At 40.1% G+C, this 21,703-nt stretch overlaps 1 protein-coding gene across 2 annotated transcripts in view; it reads right to left on the minus strand.

Moving 5' to 3' along the window:
• Window positions 1-2,220: 2,220 nt before the first annotated feature.
• The window catches only part of AIG1 (androgen induced 1), a 329,615-nt gene continuing 310,132 nt past the window's right edge, over window positions 2,221-21,703 (minus strand). For both annotated transcript variants that reach the window (XM_027850744.1, XM_027850743.1), the window contains 2 exons: window positions 8,298-8,461; window positions 2,221-2,889 (listed from right to left, as the gene is read on the minus strand). In XM_027850744.1, the coding sequence (XP_027706545.1) occupies window positions 2,874-2,889; window positions 8,298-8,461 (180 nt within the window). In that variant the 3' untranslated portion in view covers window positions 2,221-2,873. The remainder of the gene's footprint in view (window positions 2,890-8,297; window positions 8,462-21,703) is intronic.

The following is a 21,703-nucleotide window of genomic DNA, read 5'->3' on the forward strand; positions in this document are numbered from 1 at the left end:
AAGAATTCTTAAATTATAATTCCTTGACCTGATTTTTAGGTCAGTTACTTTTTTACATCAAGTATCTTACATTTTCTTCCATATTTGCAACTTTTTGATTTTGATGTAATATTTCTTGCTATCTAATGGAGTCATTGATTTCCATTTAGTCTATTCAGGGAGGCCATTTCTTGGGCAAAGTTTAGCATTTTTTTCCCCTAAGCTACTTATTCTTTCATTCTTTTTCCTCTAAAACTTTTAATTTTTATCTCTTGCTTCATTTCTGGGTATCCATGAAGTCTTTGTGGAAAATACAATCAAGTTAGAAAGGTCCCTACCCTGGTACTTTTTTCAGGGGAGCCCTCCATTCTTGCTGCCTCTGGCCATAGAGCATTGTACATGTCCCAACTCTAGTCATGCTGGGAGACTATTCTGCACTGATGCTGGCTTTGGTAGAAGAGCCCCCTTTCATATTGATTCTGGCTGACTTTTTATGTAGTTCTGGGGTGGAAGAAGCCACTTGTAATTTCTCACTAGGTTTCTTGATCATTAAGCTCGGCATGAGCTTCAAGGTTTTGCTGGAGTAGTTACATGTGAGCTGGGTGGTTTGGCTGCAACTCAGGCAGCCATCTTGGCAAGAAGTCCTCTATGCCACTTTTTGAAGGCAAATATTAGTAGTAATACATGTGAGGCTACTCATTCCAATCACGTGACTTTGAGTAACACAATCACATTGTGTTTTGAGTAACTATCAACTTGAATTCTTCTGAGGTCAAGGTGTACAATGAATTGTATATCTCATATTGCTTAGATATAAAAAATGGAAGACTTTCTGAACAAATTTGGACTTGAAAATGCTAAAATTTTAATACTAAAATCAGATAGGCATATTGTAAGTTATGCCTAGATGCATCAAGCTATGTGTTGTACTGGAAAGTACACTGAATTTGAGTAAAAACAGACAGGTTCAGTTCCTGGCTCTGACACTTCCTAGCTATGTGACCACGAGCAAGTCTTTTAAACTCTCTCAAACATCGGTTTTCTCATCAGTAAAATAGGAACAATAATACTTGCACTAGTTATCTAGTAAGGTTATTGTTAGAAAGGTACTTCATAATTTTTAAAGCTTTATATAAATACGAGCTACTACTTCTCAGGAATCTACAAATGGATTATCTGTAGTAGGTTGGCAACTTTTCTCCTAGGCCTACCTGAGTCCTAGGCTGAGGACAGTAGAAATGAGCTAAACTAAGAAAAGGAAGATAAATGGGTTGAGAGTGTTACGTGACCTAGTGTCTTAGAGTACTTTAGGTGAAAGAGAAATTATTTTAAAATAATCTATGATTCTTCTCCTTTTCATCAGCATGAAGAGTCAGTGACAAAACTATTTCATACAGTATTATTTTCTGACTCTAAATGAAATCCTTGAAGGAAATTCTTGTCTTCTTTCAAGGACCAACTGAGAGGCCATCCCTTCCATGAAGATTTTTTTTTATTTCCTGCCCAGCTAGAAGTAATCTTTCCCTTTTCAAATTTCTCAGGCTATTCTGTTTCAACTCTCCTATATATCCACTGAATTTTAACTTGTATTAGAGTTATGAGTGCACTTATCTTATTTGTCTCTACCCCAAAGATGAGAAATTCTTCAAGGGAAGGGCTGTTATTTATCTCCAATGTTCAGCACAGTGCCTTGCATGTAGTAGATATGTGATAACAGTTTCTTGAAGGGATTGGCAGAGAAGACATTATCAAGTGTAAGTATGATTAGAAAGGAAGTAGACCAGCCATAGGCCCAAAGTGATGGATAACAGATGGACAGACCAAGTACTCTGATGTGTACCCACAAAACATCAAAATAACAAAACTGGAGGAGGTTCTCCAGTACACTGGCTGGATCCCCCTATAGTGCATTGATGAAAAGACAATGAGAAAAACTACACAGGTTAGAAAGTTAGTAGGGGTTATAATTTGTACTAGCAGAAAGAATATTACACCAATAAAGTCATGAATAATATGTCATTGTATCTAAGATAAATTAAAATGAATATCAAAAAATCACTGGGAATCCAAGGCTTGGAATATAAAGTCTTTTTCCTCCTCCAAAGCAATAAATGACTTATTTTTTTTTTCTTTTATTGAGAAAAGATCCAGACTCAGAAAGTATGTCTTTGAGGCAGTAGAAACCAAATGAAAATGGAATCATCAGTATAGACAGAGGAGAAACACCATGCAGAAACCAAAGTAGGAACACTGAATCTTTATTCATGTTACATTTTGCATGTAGGGCAAATTGCACGTGTCTAATGCCAATGAGGGCCTGACTGAATGGGTGTAATTATTACTAACACACTGCCTATTTGAGGCAACTGCTATTTTCAGTGACATTAATGCAATAGGAAACCTCAAACCAGAGTTTGCTTGGGATGTTTTCCTTTCAAGTTTACATGGAGACTTCTCAGTAGATCATTACAACCAACTTTAAAATTGAAAGCATTAGTCATTGTCTTAGAACATACTGTTTTTTCTAATGCCTTCGTGCAACAAGAAACAGAAATGGAATGTGCATTCTTCCCAGGTTAAATGAAGCAACAATTACATAAATTTACACTTTAAGAATTAAGAAACATTATTTGTGATATTGGGTTCTGAATAAAGAAGCCTTCAATACACAATGAATGAAGTGAATTTCTAAATGAAGGGTATGCTTCCATTCTGTTTACATAAAAATACATTTATCACTTTGGAGGCAGAGGCCCCCGCCTTCTTTCTTAGAACTTCATCAGCTGTGCTGCCAATGTCTGTTGGAGGATGTAGGGAAAGGGAAGGATGTTCATTGGAGACACAACCCAATTCTTCATGTTGGACTTCAATCTTATTCCGATTTAGGTCTCTCTTTACATTCTTCCATACCTAGAAATACAGGCAAAAACGTTTTGGGTTGCTTTTGTTTTTTAACATTAAGATAAAATAAGGGTTTGGGAATAAGCATTGGGAGGCAGTATGTTAGGGTGCACAGAGTTTAGGACCCAGAGAGTCTGAGTTCAGGTCTTGGCTTCGCCATTCGTTGCCTGTGTGGCGCGGGACAAGCCACTTCATACTTGCAGCCTCAGTCTCTTCATCTGTGAAAAAAGGATAATAATACCTGTTCTCCTTGACTTACAAGGGTGCTGTGAAGATCACATAAAATGATGTACATTGTAAGCCGGAAAATACTGTCTCGGTGTGAGCCATTGTTCTCTCTCTCTCTAAATTCCTTTTCTTCATTCTTCTCTAGGCATGGAGGGAAAGGAAAAGCCATCTGCCATGCTGATGTCAGTAGTTCTCCCCAAATTAACTCAGTGACCTCCCTCCCCACCATTTTCTTGAATCAGGCAGGGCTCTGCATCCCATGGCACACCCTGACTCCTACTGCTTCAGGGAGGGGGAACCTCACGCTGGCTCTTGAGCAATGAGGTGTTCACAGAGATGCAAAACAGAGTGCCTTGTAGCAATAGGAGACACATTCCATGACTTTCAGAATAGACATCTCTTGGGCTTAATTTTATTGTCTCTACCCAGGGAAAGTCTTTGGATTTAAAAAAAAAAAAAAAGCAAACCCAAATATTGCTCTCTTTTTTTCGTGGAGAAGCCTCCGCCTTCCTAAATTGCTTCCTTCTCTACACACGTGTACTCTTTTAAACGAATGCCCCTTCTCTAATACAATATAGGGAGAATTAGTAGTTTTCCTCCTGGGGGACTTGTCTGTGATCCCCAAGCCTCATCGCCTGTTATCAGTGTTGAAAGGAGTTTGAATTGGGGAATATGTTTAATTTTCCTGGCCATAAAAATGTTCAAATCATTCACATACTTGTTCTTGAGCAAGGAATTATTGTTACAATCTGGCAAATGCTCCCTAATTGTCGTTTCCTTTTCTCCTAGGTACTCTGGTGCCAAATAGCTCACAGATGGCTGTTTAAAACAACAACGACAACAACAAACCAAAAAACCAAAAATAAAAATAACCCCCCAGAAAACTTTCTTTTGGAGGTTTCTGAGACAGCTGTGTAGGGAAATTCCTAGTAGATTGTAGATTTAGAACTGGGGAGGACCTTAGAGGAAATCTAGTCTAATACCCTCTTTTTGCAGATGAGGAAACTGAGGCTCATAGGTATGAAGTGACAGGCTCGAGGTCTCACAGATACAAGTGGCAGATCTAACACTGGACTCTAAATTCAGCACTCCAAGTTCAACCGGGATTTGAACCTAGGTCTTCTGATTCCCAATCTAGCATGCCTTCTATTGCCTAACAGTGCTGGAGTAGGGGTGGGGAGCGTGGTAGGGGTGGGTGGGTGGAGGTGGCAGGAAAGAAGATATGAAATAATACACATGATGGTAAGAAGGCAAAGCTAGGGATGTTGAGAAAGAGTATAACTAAATTCTCCTTCAAGATGGAACATAAAGATAGGATTTAAGTCACGAAGGGGATCAAGAATGCCATATCCCTGGCCTCCTCCCACCCCCAATGGTAGTGATTGGGCAGCATGAGAAGTATGTCAGCCCTGGGCTGGGTGTGAGAGGAAGGAAGTTCTTGTATGTTTATTGTTTTTTTTTTTTTTTGGTACTACTAAGGCCTGGCAGATAGCTAGATCTTAACACCTTCGCCAGAAGGCATATCAAGTAGAACATCCAGATGCAGAAGTGAGAATCTTCAGGCATGATCCCATTTTGAGGTGAAAAATTCTCTAGATGTTGCCAGAACTTTAAATACAGTGATGGGTGTGGCCAATTCATGAGGTATCCATGGGCAGAAGTTGAAAAAAACACACAACAAAGATTCAACTCCGAAACAGCACCCTTGACTCAGGGGATCGCTCCCAAGCCTTGCATTCCATTCCTCCTTTGGGACCCTTTCCAGGAGCTAACTGGAGCAGTATTTTTTTTTAAAGGCTCTTTCCTCCAAAGTATTCGATTGCAGACGGAGTTATTTGGCACCAATGTTGGAATCTTCAAAACTAGGGGAGGAGGGCAGGGGGTGTTTCACTGACCCAAAGAAAGGGCAGACCGTTCCCCACCTACTATGGTTTGGCAGCTTAGGATGGAGTGGAAAAAACCAAAACAGGCGGTTATAAACTTTTTTTTTTGAGGAACAATGAACCTGATTCTACCCCACAGGCAGAAAATAGCCTATCACAAACTTGTGGAGGGCTTCCCTCCACATCTTATCTATCAAGGGGAAGAGAAAGGGGTAGGAGGATTGTCAATCACTCCTTCACTCTCTGCAAACCCTCTTTTCTTGACTGCCATAATTCTACATTTCTTGGGAGGCATAAGCCTGGTTGGGGACATAACTGGGAGTATGAAAGGGGTGGAGATGGGAGAAACTGTAGAGGTATGGTTCTGCTGTGGCATGCCTGATTCTACATGCCTGGTGCCTGTGGGGCCTTCTTCCTTGCTCCATCAGAGCTGGGTTTCTGGAACACTGATTTTTTCTGTACAGAACAAGTCTTACCTTATATGAGTCTAACCACCTTGGAGAGCCTCTATAGGTGGAAGGGAAGGTTTATTCGACCTCAAGTATAGATGAACTGAGTCAAAGTAGCCACACATGCACACAAACACACACATTCACACAAAACTCAACAAAGTCATCTCAGGTTGGATTTTTAATAAAATGTTTTAAATGCTATTTTCAGTGTCCATTTATTAAGCACATCTTGTTTGTTTCATGTTGGATTAGCCTATTTTTCTGGTTTAATTCTGTTCCAAGTTTTCAAGAAAAACCAAACCAAATCAAACCAAAAACAGTAACCCTGCTGAGATGCTGATGGTGCGGTGGAAAAAGCAATGGACTGGGAGTCAGGTCATCTGGATCTGGAACTTAGTAAGTAATTAACTTTGGGTGAATCACTAGACTACTCTAGGTCTAACTGCCTTCATTTATAATACCTGGAGTTAGACTAGAGGCGGTGTGGTGAAGAGGGCTGGATCTGGTGTCAGAAGAGCTGGGTTCCAATCCCAGCTCTGGTTGTGACTTTAGACAACCTTGGGATAACCTTCAATGGGGCTTCACTATCCTACCAGAAACATGAAGGTTGCAAAAATGAGGTTGCTTAGGTGTTGTCCCTGAAAGGTCAGCTTTGGTGGCGATCATACCCATTTAGCATTTAAATGTGATGGTGACCATCATGGGGCAATCTCACACTTCACCAAAAGCTTTGATGTCCCTTTTATTTCTATTTATAGCATGCCTCCTGACTTGGCAACACATATGCTCTTAAGCCAAGCTGCCCAAACCGTCTAAAGGCTGGATAGAATGATGCAAAAATTGGAAAATGCCTCTCTTGGCATCAGTTTTATTCCTTTAAGTAAAATGAAAGGGTAGAAATGGATCATCTCTAAGGTCCCTTCCAACTCCAAATTTTAATCCTACAATAAATTCCATGACTTCTTCAAAGATTCTATAACTTTACAATTTTACTTTGTGGTAGAAACAAGGTTGTACTAGTAAATATTTAACAACCAGCTCTCCAAAAAAAATGCATGACACACTTTTAAGTTTAATCTGCATCATTAACATTTTCTCCATCACTTTAGTAAGCCTAGACAATCAACAATAATAACAAAATCAACCCTTATTTGTAGCATTTGCTGATTTCTGAGGTATAGTCACACTGAAAATTTAACAACCAGCTCCCCAGTTTGAACTGGATCATACCCTCGGACGTAGCTAAATGGCTGGCAGCATCAAGCAGAAGAGGAGCAAAGGGTTCACAGGCAGTCTCTGAATAACAGAAAGCTGATTTTGATTTCTTTAAAACCAATTTTGCATGTGTACTTTCATTCCATTCAAAATATCCTGTTAAGTTAATTGGGGGCTATTAGTTCCATTTTACAAAAAGAACAACTATTAAATCACTTACTTTAGGTCACACAATTAGTCAGTATCAGTGTAGTATAGTGAAAAGAATGCTAGATTTGGCCTCAGAGAACTGAGTTCAAACCTCACTTCTCTTAAAGACTGTATGTATGACCTTGGGCAAGTCACTTAACCATTCTAGGCTTCTGTTTCTTCACCTCTAAAATGAAGGGGTTAGACTAGAGGAGCTCTGAAGTCCTTTCCCATTCTAAATCTATTATCCTGGTTTAGGATTTTTTTTAAGACCTGATCCTACCATTAGGTTCTACATTATAGACCACCTAACTCAAGCTCCTGCATGGTGTCGAGTAGACTATTTAGTAGTGAGACTAAAGAGACCTAAGGAAGGAGAAACTTGCAAAGGTCCCTATGCTATATAATCCTGGCTTATATTTTTTTGCACACAATTCTAGGACCCAGAGTCTACTTGCAGTATCCTACCTCTAAGGTACCCCTAAGCTTCTCCCTGAATGAAGCCCAGAGATCTTTAGGGTTTAGTATTTTGGTTAAAAACAACAACAAAAACCACCACCACCGCCACCAAACAAGCCCAAATTAGACTTAAAAACAAATCATGCTGTTGGATGTGCATTTGTTGTGGACTGAAACTGGAAAGAATCTGTGCTGCTGCTTTTTCCATCTTCTAATTTTTACATCATTCTATATAGCCTTGAGATAGTCTGGGCAGCTTGGCTAAGGGTATATATGCCTTACCAAGTCAGGAAGCATGCTATAAATAGAAACAAAAGGGACACCAAACCTCAGGTTAATGACAGTCTTTGGTGAAGTATAGGAATGCCCCATGACCGTCATCATCACATTTAAAAGTCAGGTAGGTACGACTGGGACCAAAGTCGATGTTTCAGTGATAATTGCCAAGCAACATTGTGGTTTTTGCATCCCTCATGCTTCTGGTAGGACAGTGAAGCCTCACTGGGTAAAGACTACAATAATGAGGGCTTAGGTATTAAGTGGAATGGCTTTGTTGGAGCAAATAACCATTCTGTTTGGGGTAGATGTTATGCCATTAAAAAAAAAAAAGGAATTCAAAGGATCATACCAGTCTTTCCCTTTAATACCTCACACCCTGCAAATAACACCCACCATCAATAGGCTGAAGCTTTTTTTCTGCTAGTTTTTAATGACTAATACCTAGTAACATCAAGTGAGTAGTAAACCTTTCAGACAATTGCCAGCAGCTCTTAAATTAGGGTTGGTAGTTATAAAAATGAAACACTATTCATAGGCAATTGCATGCACCCTGGAAGACATTTAATTCGCTGGAGGATTTATTTTATTTTATTTTATTATTTAATGATGAGGGAAGAAATAATCAGCAGTGGAATTCTACTTCAGTCTTTGGCCACATTATTCTTTCAGAAAGCAAGTTCTGTTGCTTAATGCTCCCCTAAACAATACTTACTCCTCTGAGTATCCCAGATATAGTTGTTGAGAACTTCTCCCAGCAGGTACAAAAGGTTCATTAAAACGGTTGCGATCCCAAAGAAGGTTATTTTGGCTCCTGGGCCAATGTGTTCCAAGAGAGGGTACACCCAAATCCCTGTTACATGATGCACCCAACACACCCTGAAATGGAATCAGAAAGGAGAAAAATCCAGAAGTTGCTGTTATGGGAGTTTCTTTTTTTCCTTCCCCCCCATTTTCTTCTGTTTCAGCTTTTATTTTTCTAATTTATTATTTATCTATTTTTAACATTCTTTTCTTTTTAAATTTTGAGTTCCAAATTCTCTCCCTCCCACCCACCCCCTCCCCCACCCACTGAGAAAGCAAGCAAAATGATATCAATTATACATGTGAAATCATGCAAAACATTTTCACGGCAGTTTCAAAGCTGATTTCATCCCCATTATGTATCACTTAACCCCATTCTCTCCCCAGGCTGCAAGTCTCAAGCTAAGTTAGCCTCTGCCGCCCAGGAGTGACTCTAAACAGTGTTGGGTTTAATGGAATTATTATATTTTTGTTATTATAGAGGCTACTTAATCTGGTCTTTACATATTAAAACAACACAGGCACCAGCCAAGTACATTCTATTCATCTGTGGTTGAGATAAAACCCTTGGCGTCTGTGACAGTTCTCCTGAAGTGAGGCTTTCTGAATTTATGCCAGTTCATGATCCTGAAGAGGTTTAACTAGCAATTTTTTTGATGGAGGGTGTAAATGGAGGACAATCACTAGAACGTGTGACTCCATTGGCATAGGGAACTGCTGGTGAGGAAATTACTTGCACCCTACACTAGGCAATTATTCTATCACTCAGAGCTGTGAGAGATAAAGGGACCTGAGCAGCATCACAAAAGAAGGATGTGGCAGAACTGGGACTCGAACCCAGGTCTTCCAGACTGCAAGGTCAGTTTCCTATGTGCTATGTATGCACTGGTGCCTCTCTTTACTAGTAAATGCAGAACTAACTAAGCCCAGTCATCACGGAAGGTGCAGGGAGTGCCAGAGATGAAGGATTTCATCTCCTGTCATCTCCTATCTGTGTGACTTTGGGCAAATTGCTTAACTTCTCTGAACCTCATTAACCTCACTTGCAAAATTAAACAGTTAGGCTACATCAGCTGTTCTTAACCTGGTATCTGTGAGCTCATTAAAAATTTTTTTTATAATTATCTTTTAATATAATCGATTTCTCTTTGCAAACCTAGGTATTTTATTTTATGCATTTAAAAACATGATTCTGGAAAGAGGTCCATGATACCCACAAAAAAGTTAAGACTTGATAAGTTCTAAGATCCCTTATGATCTGAATCCAAGATCTTACGATTGGTGGTTTTGCTTTATGAGGGTGACAACTGTTTTATCTCAATCCACCAGTCTCCGCATTCCCCATTTGAGATTATAATCTATAAATTCAAGGGATTTAGTCCCGGAAGGGACCTTAAAGATTTCAAGTTCAGCCCACTGATCTTATGGATAAGGCCACAAGAGGGCCTCTCTCCCTATTCAAATTTTCTTAGAGATCTTAATTGGCCGCAGCTGCGATCTACCTTGCATTATATTTATTTGTTCACCTAACACATCCGTGTGTGTGTGTACATATAAATGTGTATAGATACATATATACACAAACGTGTATGGACACACATAGGTTTTCTGACTCGAGATCAGTGTTCTTTCTGCCATATCATGTTATGTCTTTAGGCTATTTTGGTTGAGCACGTTCATCAACAGCAATAACCTTCACAGTTTTCTAATATTTAATCAGGTAGTCTGATATAAGAAGATGTAAGAAGTTTTGGATTGCTATTTTAATATCTGATAGTAGCTATTTCCAAAATAGGTTTGCCCTCCTTGCTTATGATATTTCATTTCTTCTCTCTGTGCCTTTGCAAGGCTGTACCCACATCTGGAACGTTCATCCTTCTCATCTCTGCCACTTGGACATTCCAGTTTCCTTCAAGACTGAGCTCAAGGACCACTTCCTACAAGAAGCCTTTCCTGAAGCGCTCCCTTTGTGTCTATTCATCTGTGTATATCCCACGGCAGAAGGCAAGTTCTTTGAGGGCAGGGGTCATTTTTGTTTAATCCTTCTTTATATCCTCAGTATTTAGCACAGTGCCTGCTTTATAGCTGATGGCAAATGACCGAGTTAAACTATTAAATATTTATTAAACAGTGTCAAAGTATTTACTAAGTTACATGTGAAAGATAAGAACTAGGGGCAGCTAGTGGTGCAGTGGTTACAGTACCAGCTCCGGAGTTAGGAAGACCTGAGTTCAAATCTGGCCTCAGACATTGACAGTTACTAGCTGTGTGATCCTGGGCAAGTCATTTAACTCCACTGCAGCCAAAAAAAAAAAAAAAAAAGATAAGGACTACTCCTCCTAGTTACTGATTGCAATATTATTTTGCATAATGGTATAATCCCCATCAGTCAAGGCAAAACATCCTTTAATTAAATCCTCTATGGCAGGGGTTATTAACCTTTATTTGATGTTATGTCACCTTAGGAGAGTTATTTTTTTAAAATAAAAAACATAGGATTACTAATTATTAAACACATAGGAAACTAATCATTTGAATAAAATATGCAATTTTTTTACCCTTTCCAAGTTCACTGTCTTTTTTTTTTTTTCCTAGGCAATAGAATTGTGACTTTGCTCAGGGTCACACAGCTAGTAAGAGTCAAGTGTCTGAGACTGGATTTGAACTCAGGTCCTCTTGACTCTAGGGCCGGTACTCTATCCACCGCACCACCTAGCTGCCTCATTTACTGATGCCCTGAAATCAATCTGAGGACCTCAGGTTAACAACTCTTGCTCCAGGGTCCAGTTAAGTTTCTAGGCACTGAATACCCTATCTAAAAAAAAAACTTAACAGCCTTCCCAGATATAAGCCAGGATTCCATGATCTTGATCCATTTGGATCAATTGGCACAATCTATTCTGCCCATGTGCCAGAGGGCGCTGTGGTACAAAGTGAGTTCTGGAGCAGGCCCACGGTTTTACATCAACAAAGTACCATCATTTGGAAGGCTTGCATGCTTTTTGTTTTAATGATATCTATGGGACACACTCTATAATTACAAAAAAAAAATAGGGAGAGTACTGAAGGCACACCAGGGGAACCTCCCCTTAAAGGCTGAAGAAATCCTGCTTGGGCAGCTTCATCTAATTTGTTGTAGCATGCAAACACAGCAGAAGGATTTGGACAAATGGGAGGCAGGTAATGGAGGAGGCTTGATAGGTCAAACTGTCCCTTGCATGCTCCTGGCCACAGCTTTATTAAAGAAGCAAACCATTAGTATCCACAAACGCCATACCCTGATTCCACTGGATTGTCTTTGTCTATGTAACTTTACCTAAACTAATGCAATTAGCTGGGCAGTTGTCAAGTGGCTTGTTAATTTCCTGATGGATAGTACAAAGATTTAGGGTTTTTCACATTGTGAGTCATTTTTACTAATTAGCTTATATACATTAAAGTCTCACTGGCTATAGAAGTTCCTGAGTTTGGCAATCTCGGTGTAATAAAAACTGTAGTTGCTAATTAGTTCTCACATTGATAATTACTCTTATTCTGCCTTCCTTCCCTATATAGTGGTCCACTCTTTTGTAGTTTTCAGTAATGATGATTTGCTCAGAAGTTACTGAGTTGGCTTCCAGCAAAATATTGGACCAGCTGATAAGATCAAGTGGGTGCTATATCAGCACCTACTTTCTGGGAGCTAGAAAGCTTTCATTTCATAGCTGGTATTGAATGATAATGATAATAGCTAGCATTTGTATAGAGTTTTATGGTTTGCAAAGTGCTATACAAATATTATTTCATTTTATCCTCACAACAACCTTGGGAGGTAGGTGCTACTATCATCCCCATTTTACAGACGAGGAAACCTATGCAGAGGTCTAGTGACCTGTTCAGGGTCACACAACTGGTAAGTGCCTGAGGCCAGATATGAACTAAAATCTTTAGGACTTCAGTCCCAGTCCTCTATTCACCATACCACCTAGCTTGCCAATTTATCATATCTTCCCAACAGAAATGAATGCTATCATCAGTGTTTACCTTTACTGTTGTATGGTTAATCCATCTCAACTATAGACATTCAGAAGCTTGGCCTTGCATTAAAACTTCAATAATTTAATCTTTGCTGAAAGGGAGTGCATTTATCAATGCAGACTCTCCTTTCCGCATTTGGATTGTTCTGTAAATTAACCTGGTTAGATTTTGATGATCTACATAAGGATTATGCATTGATTAAACTATTATATTATTATAATTGTTATATTGTTGTGAATCTTGAATCCTTGGCTGGGTTTCTGATGCCATTCCTCACACTCTCTAGCTTTCTCTACTCACAACCCAGATTGTCTGTCCTGAGAAAATATTCAATTACTATTCCAAAAAGCCTTGTTTAAGCACTTATTAAGTGCAAGGTACTGAGAGACTGGGGAATACTATACAAAAACAACAACAACAACAAAAAAAAAACATGCCCATTGTACTATGAGAGAGGCATTAGGGACTAATGGGAAGGGCAAGGACTTAGAGCCAGCTCAGTCATATTAACTGTATGTATAACATTGGACAAAGTAAGTTAATTCTTTGAGCCTCGGTTTTCCTATATGATGATAAAAACATATGTGTAGGAAGGCAGATTCTCTGCCTAACAAGATTATTGTAAGGGTCAAATCAAATAATGTATTTTACACCCATAAAATGCAATGTAAATGTATTTCATTATTAATAATGTATACTGCATTAACCTTGGAAAAGCATTACATGCAGTGGTGAGAAAATAATATACTCTAAAACCAAATATTCACAATTTCTAGATTATCTTTGTCGATGAATAACATGACTCCTTTTTTTGGGGGTGGAGGAGACCTAGATCTGTGATTTAATTCCTCTAGTAGTCCAAATCAGAAGCTTCTTTGCAACTTACAGGTTTGGAGGTACGCGGGGCACTCAGAGGTAAAGTAAGGTGCCTTGCTAGGGTCACACAGCCAGTATGTGTCAGAGGTGGCATGGTCTGAACCCAAGCCTTCTTGACTGTCTAGCTCTCTAACCCCTAAGTCAGGCACTACCACATTAGGCTGTCTCTTCACACCATCATCAGCACATATAATTAAGAGTTGTTTGTCCATTAGAAAATCCTGTTTTCTGTCCATGAAATGTAAAGGAGGAGAATTTTCTCTCTGTTGTCCTCAGCAAGATCTTGACCTTTCCTACTACTTCCACTTAAGTTTTGTTGGTTATTGGGATCTCCAGGTAGCTGTTCAAATAGTGATGAAGTATAAATATGGTGCCTCCCTTTCTCTGGATCTGTTGATTTTACTAATCTGAGCTCCAAACTCTTACCTTTGGTGAAGTTTTAAGATGAAGTCTGAGAGACTAAGACAATTCAGTGGTTTATCTGTAAAACTTCTCCAGGTGAAAACGTTTCATAAGGACAGAAGAAATACAAATCTCATAGAATCATAGTTTTAGAGGTAGAAGGGTCCTTAGAAGTCATCTTAGTCTAGCCTCTTCACTTTATAGAGGAAGAAACCAAGGCCAAGAGAGATTAAGAGTTTTGTCCATGGTCATACTTGTGTTAAGTAGCAGAGCTGGGATTTGAACTCAGGTCCTTTGACTCCAAATACAATGTATTTTCCATTATACCACCAGTGGTCTATTACTTCAGAATTAGCACATAGCTCTACTTTGTGGCCACTATCCCAGCTAGATGGTATATACTGGATAGAACATGGGCACTGGTCAGGAAGACATGAGCTCAAATCCGACCTCAGATACTAATTAGTTGTGTGATCCTAGGCAAGTCACTTAACTCCTGTCTGCCTTAGTTTCTTTATCTGCAAAATGGAGATGATGATAATAGTATCTGTACCTCCTAGTGTTGTGAAGATCAAATGAGATAATAAAAGCACTTTGCAAACCTCTATATGAATGCTAGCTGCTATTATTGTTGTTATTTTTGTTGTTATAATTACTTAGCCTTGGGGAAGATGGTAATTTGGAAGACCCCTTGACTATTTCTAGAGCATTTGTTTCCAATAAAACAGAAGCTTCTCAAGAACAAGGACAATTCTTGTGTTTTTTTTTTTTCTGTATCCCTGTTACCTAGCATAATGCCTACTGACATGTTTGTTGACTTGGATTTTATGAAAGCTAGTTCCTTCTCTATCCCCTTCTCCCCAAATCTCTGATTCTTCTGTAGTTTGAGGGATCTGCTGTGATAGCTGCCTCCACTGCACCCTGTGACTAGACATGAAATCTTGGGGGATGTTGTGCCAAACCAAACTCTGCCTCAGGGTTCTTCTTAGTGATGTGGATGGTGGTGCCAGAGAAGTCATTGCCCCAGCCCACTGGCAAATACCAGCCACGTAGCAATCCAATCTGAGGCAGTGCTGAGCTGGTGGGGGAGGGAGTATGAGGGAATGGCTCATCTACAGATTGGCGACAGAAAGCCATTTTTTCTGGCAATGCATGTTTTTACATATTAATCCTAAAGAAAGTGTTTTAATTAACACAACTATTTCAGATCACTGAAAACTTTTTTAGCATTTCCATGGAAGATAGCCCAAATATATTAGAAACTCCCTTTTCCCTCTACCCCACCCTCCCAGCCCTAATTCTTTTTTTCTCAAAATCTGCCATCCTACACAAAAACAAAACATTTTCAAAGTCATAATTCTTTCCACCCATCCTTGGGGAGAATGGCAAACTTAATATGCCTCCCAGAATGAATTCTATGGGCTGACAGATTGTTACAGCTGCATGGGAACGCAGAGATTTCCTAGTCCAACCCCTTTACTTTACTCCGGAGGAAACTGAGGCCCAGAGAAATGAAGTGACTTAAAATCAACAAGCTAATCAGGTAAAGGGCTGGCCTAGAATCCAAGTCCAATTCTGACTCCAGTTGTTTTCAAAGAAAGCCCCTGGATGTAGAAATATCAGAACAAAATGGAAATGGGGGTCTTACTACATGCTCAGAGTCATATTCTGGAGCGCAGTAATTCTCGAATTGAGGAAAAGTGTCTTTTTTCACGATTCTACTAAATCAGAGATCAGGCCACTCACCGTCTCATTCAGTCTCTTGTCAAGACAGGATGTTCTCTTTCAATGCATTTCAATGTGAGTCTAAACTAGTTTTTCAGGGACTGAGGCGGAGTTTCCAGTTTCAAAATTTACCTGTCCTTACGATGACTTTTAATTTCAATTCAATTTAATTCAACCAACATTTGTCAAGCTGCTACAATGTTCACGTAAGGCACTGTGCTAGGTGCTGGGTAAGACATCATGATAGACAAGGCCATTAAAAATTTTAGAATCAAGTTGGGGAGATGACAGATAGGCCAACTAGGAGAGAATGAATCCATAGGAGAGGTACTGCATAATCAAAGTGCAGTGAGAGATCTGAGAGCCAAGAGTTTACTTCAGAATAAGAGGAAAGCAATTCAAGGTAGGCTCCCTGGAAGAGGTGGTAACCTGTGCAGGATCACTACAGGCAGAGACTGTGTGAATTTGTATGTGTGTGGTGGAGATGGAGGGAGGAGGATAGTTATTTGTATCTTAAATGACTCAGCCTACATTTTCCTTCATAAAAGTGAAGACTTATTTTTCCTTTTGCTCATTGGCTCTTCTTATGGCATACGGACGCCAACAGGCAGGACTGCTGTGTTAACAAGAGGCAGTACGTTGGAGTAAAAAGTGTATCATTAGACTTAGAAAATCCGGGTTTCAGTCCCAGCTATACCACTGACAAGCCTCTTTAGGCAGGTAATTTAACCTCTCCCAAGCCTCAGTTTTTTCATCTGCAAAATGGATATAAATGATACTTCCATCTCCCTCAAAGGATTTTTGTGAGATGCAAAGGAGATCAATGCATGTGAAAAATCCTTTGTAATTATAGAACACCAGTGACATATAACCTAATATTATTAAAGACTATTTATACTTCACTGAGTATGTTGCCATTCAATGGTACCAATGCAATGTCAAGAAGATCAGAGAATTTGATCTGGCAGAGACCTCAGAGGTCATCTAGATCAATTCAATCATTTTATTGATGAGGAAACTGAGGCTCAGAGGGTTAGTCAGTGAATAAACATTTATTAAGCACCTACCATATGCCAGTCAATGTTCTAGGGAAGTGGCTGGGGGGGAAACAAAGCAAGGCAAAAGACAGTTTCTGGTCTCAAGGAGCTCAGTCTAATGTGGGAGACAACATGTAAACAACTATATGCAAACAAGATACTGACAAGGAAGGTACTAGAATCAAGGGGGATCAGGAAAGGCTTCCTGTAGAAGATGACATTTTAGCTAGAACTTGAAGGGATCCAAGAGGCAGAGATGAAGTGAGAGGGCATTCCGGGCATGTGGTGCAGTGAAATGAAGTGTCTTATTTGCAGAGTAGCAAAGAGGCCCATGCCACTGAATTACAGAATACATGGGAGTAGGTGTAAGGTGTAAAAAGTCTAGAAGAGGGGTGGTGCTGATGGGAAAATAATGAAGGCCTTTGAATGTCAAACAGGATTTTATTTTTGATCTTGGAGGTGCTAGAGATCCATTGGACCTTACTGAGTAGGAAGGTAACATGGTCAAACCTGTGATTTAAGATCACTTTGGCAACTGAGTGGAAGATGAACTGGGCATGGGGAGAGACTTGTGGCAGGGAGATCGATCGGCAGCCTATTTCAGTAGTCCAAGCATGAGGTAATGAGGGCATGCACCAGGTGGTGGTAGAGTCAGAGGAGAGAAGGGAGAATATATGAGAGATTTTACAAAGCTATGATTGACAGGCCTTATCAGCAGATAGGACATGGAGAGTGAGAGAGAATAAGGTGTCCAGAATAACACTTAGGTTGTGAGTCTGGTGGACTGGGACGATGGTAGTGCCCTCAACAGTAATAGTTAAGTTAGAAAGAGGAGAAGGTTTGGAGGGTTAAGATAATGAGTCCAGTTTTATACACGTTGAGTTTAAGATGTCTACAGGACACTTAGTTCGAGGTGTCTAATAAGTTGTTGGCTGTGTGAGACTAGAGGTCAACAGAGAGAGCAGGGTAAGTAGATCTAAGAATCATTAGCATAGAGATGATAATTGAATCCATGGAAGCTATCTACTTCACCAAATAGGTAGAAGAGAAGAGGGCCCATGACAGAATCCTAGGGGACACTCAGTCAGATAAAGATCCAGCGAAGGGGACTGAGAAGGAGTGATCAGATAGGTAGGAGGAGAATCAGGAAAGTAGTATGAAAATCTGGAGAGAAGAGAGTGTCAAGGAGAGCAGAGAGGCTAAGTGACTTGTCTATAGTCACATAGGAAGACAGAGAAATCTAAGGAAGGCCCCTAGTATGCTGGGAGGCCCCCCTATAGTTGATCTATGTGGGGACATGGATAAGAGAACAGAGCATGGGTTGCAATCTGCATTGTTGGAGGGAGTATTCTCATCAATGAGATCACAAATCCATTGTGGTTCCAGAGAGTTCACTAAATAATGACATGTAATCAGCCAGTAGCAGATGCGCACACACACACACACACACACACACACACACACACACACACACACACACACACACACAAAGAAAGAAGAAGAAGACAGAAGGCCATTCAAAGGAAGAAGCAGCTTCAGGGCACCTTGAATCAAAACAAATGCCAGTTATGGACTCAGAAAAGGACTTCCAGCAAACAAAAGATGTGAGTTTAACCCTCTGAACTGTGGGAAAGTACTTTATTATATTGTTTGGAAAACCTTATTGATTATTATATTGTTTGAATCTAGCTTTATGACACTAGATAGTGTCAAAACCTAGGATATCACGCTGACTTCAGTGACCCTCCAAGGAAGCCAGAGATGTCTGCAAGGAATGTTTTGGGTACATCCAGGTCTTGAGTACATTTTGGGTTCGATTACCCATGTCTTATTTTGGGTCTACTAAGCAACCTCACCTAGGAACTGTCCTTTTCTGGAAACTGCCTAACTGTTACGTGGTGGTCACCCAGCTGCTTGTCTTTAAACCTTTGTTGAAATTCTATATAATGTGAACATGAGCCACAACTTTGTCTGGTTCTCTCTGCCAAAATGACAATAAAATTCCTTCTAAAAAGCTTTTTAGGCTTGTCCTTGACTGACAGGCCACATATACTTTTTCTTGTGAGGCTCTGAGCCAAAGCTGTTTACAACACTAGGTGACATGCAAGGGGAATGAGAGAGAGAGAGAGAGAGAGAGAGAGAGAGTGTGTGTGTATGTGTGTGTACCTGTCACTGTCTGCCTCCCTCCTTAGTGGGGCCCTGCCCCAGGACCTTCTCTAACATTAGGATACCCTATAACCTATATTCCTCTTCGGTCTCCTGCCTCCCATGGTCTTTTCCAGTACAAGCAAATTACCAGGGTCTCTTGATTGGGTGGCCATGCCTCCCATAAGGTCCTGCAGGCAGGCTCCTTGGTCTCACAGGACACAACATCTCCATCTCCCAGGAGGATGAACTTCAAGGGAGGACTTCAAACAGTCTAATTTCACGGGCTCTCTCAACAAACTTCTCTCCAACCACTGATAGTCTGCTTGGACTCATGGTTCAATTGCTGGCATCCTCCTGTTCCCTTATACTCACCCATCTCAAAGATCTTGAAACCCTGCCTGTTGATGAACAAACCTGTTCACCATCCTCCACTCTCTCATGCCTCTCTACCCCAGTCTTTACTTCTTCCCCACAGTGTCGCACTCCAGATTTGCTAGTTCCTTCTACAGTACCCTCTGAAATGCCTGCTCTACAATTAAGAACATTTCCTATCATCTTAAGCTTCTTTATCTCTTATCGATTCCACCTTTTGGCCATCACTGAGGTATGGCTCTTTCCCAACAATACTGTTTCCCTCATCACCTTTTCCAGTGCTGGCCACACTTTCTCTTTTATATATGACATCATGAGTGAGTAGGAGTACTCCTTGCTTCCCAATGCCACTTCCAGATCCTCATCTGACCATCTTCACTAAGCAATCTTTCCTCCTTTATGGTTTGTACGATACAAATCTTTCACCAAATTCAGATCTTGGTGGTTGTTATCTAGAGATAATCAGGATTTTCTTCTTTCTTCCTCAAGGAATTCAGTGTCTGACTTTTTTCAGTGCCATCTTTTTCTCCTTCCTACCTCCTGCCTTCAGGGGACTTTAACATATCTACTGATACCCCTTTGAAAACCTAATGTCCAAAATCCTCAACGTATTCCATTCCCATCAACAATTTCTTTACTCTACCTCAGCTACACACAGAGATGGTCACACCTTTTACTTTTTATTATTGTTGTTCAGTCATTTTTTCAGTCATGTCTGACTCTTAGTGACCCCTTTTGGGGGTTTTTTTTGGCAAAGACACTGGAGTGGTTTGCCATTTCATTATCCAGTTCATTTTACACATTAGGGATGATGCAAACAGGGTTAAGTGCCTTGCCCTGGGTCACAAGTTATTAAATGTCTGAGGTCAGATTTGAACTCAGGAAGAGAGGTCTTCCTGATTCCGGGCCTGGAACTCTAACCACTGTGCCACCTAACTGCTCTTGCCATTGTTCTGCTTTCACACCCCCTGCTTCTTAGTTTTCCTGGCTTTCTTTAAGATTCTACCCAAATCCTACCTTATGAAGGAGGCCTACCCCCAACTATGAATGCCTTCCCTTTTTCATATTACCTTCATCTACTCTGAATAAATCTTATATATACCTTATTAGTTAGGTGGCGCAGTGAATAATAGAGTGTTGGTCTTGGAGTCAGGAGGACCTAAGTTCAAATGTGGCTTGAGACATTTACTAGCTATGTGACCTTGGGCAAGTCACTTAACCCTGTTTGCCTCAGTTCCTTATCTGTAAAATGAGCTGGAGAAGAAAACAGCAAACCAGTAACTTTACCAAGAAAACCCCCATGAAGAGTCAGACATGAATGAAATGACTCAACAATAACAACTCCCTAATTAGAATGTATGCTGCTTAAAGGCAGCATTAAAAAAACAAACAAACAAAAGCAAAAACAAAAAAAACCTCTTTTCTTTGTAACTCCAGCACCTGGTACATAGCAAGCAATTTATAATGGCTTATTGATTGACTGACCTTCAGAGTAAAAGATACTGAGTTGGGAAAGTAGAATATCTTACAATTTAAAGAGATTTTTTCAATTTGCAAAATGGAAAAAAAAACAAACAAGAAAAAAAAGTTGTACTTTGTAATCCAGTACAATACCCTTCCCTCCTTCCACACATCAACCAGAAGTCTTATTTACTGCTATGGCCCTGGAGTAGCTATGGGAACAGTGGTGCCATAGGAAACAGGCTCTTTCTTCTTTCTGGCTTTCACAACTCCCCCATTCTGATGCTACCATCCAAAGGTCTGTCCCCATTGTCCTACATTTATTTAACTACGTACTTGTCCAGTCTCCAGCCCTGTGGATTTTGGTCCCTTGATTTTACTTACATCTCTTAATCCTTATCTTGCTTTTCTCTACCCCGAATTTATATTTCTGACTTCACCTCTGTCCTTGATGTCTGGTCACAATTCTTGCCAAGCGGTTCCATTCATTCATTCTACAAACCTTTATTAAAAACCTACTCAGTCTTCTAGTCAAATTCTAAAAGACATCTTCTAGAATTAGGGGCAGCTTGGTGGTGTGGTGGAGAGAGCAGCAGGCTTGGAATCAGGAAGATGAGTTCAAATCTGAGGCATATCAACAGAAGAGTAGAAGTTTGGCCTCGGGGAAATCACTTAACCTCTTGAATTTATAACTGTGTATAACTCTTATAATCCTATGTCTACCTCAGTTTCCTCATCTGTAAAATGGGGATAATTATGGCACCTACCTCCCAGGGTTGATATGAGGGTCAACTGAGATAATATTTATAAAGCATTTAGAAAGTGCCTGGCACATAGCAAGCCCTATAAAAATGTTAGCTGTTATTATTGTTAATTATTATACCTCATTCCAACTCAATCTCATATTCCTTTAGCTCACCACACCCTGCAGCCCTCCAACTTTCAGCCTTACTTTCAAGATCAATTCTGAACTCCCCTGCCCCCTTTCTTTATCTTGTTGATACTCCTTTAATATAAGTTTTTGAAGCTGTGTCCTGCTTCTGCCACAAAAAGCCTTGGGAGAGAAATGCCATTCCCACTCTCTGAATGCAACTGTGTTCATAACTATGTTTAAATCCTAGTATCTACACTGCCCACAATACAGCAGTCCATCCTCTCGTCTTTGGTAACATGGAACATGTAAGGAACATGTAAGGTGTTAATCTCTTCTGTGTCATGGATTCTTCTGGCAGTCTAGTAAAACCTATATGGCCCCCATTCTCAGAATAATGTTTTTAAA

This window comes from Vombatus ursinus, unplaced genomic scaffold (assembly GCF_900497805.2).
Source record: "Vombatus ursinus unplaced genomic scaffold, bare-nosed wombat genome assembly UNPS02009132.1, whole genome shotgun sequence".
Classification (NCBI taxonomy): Eukaryota; Metazoa; Chordata; class Mammalia; order Diprotodontia; family Vombatidae; genus Vombatus; species Vombatus ursinus.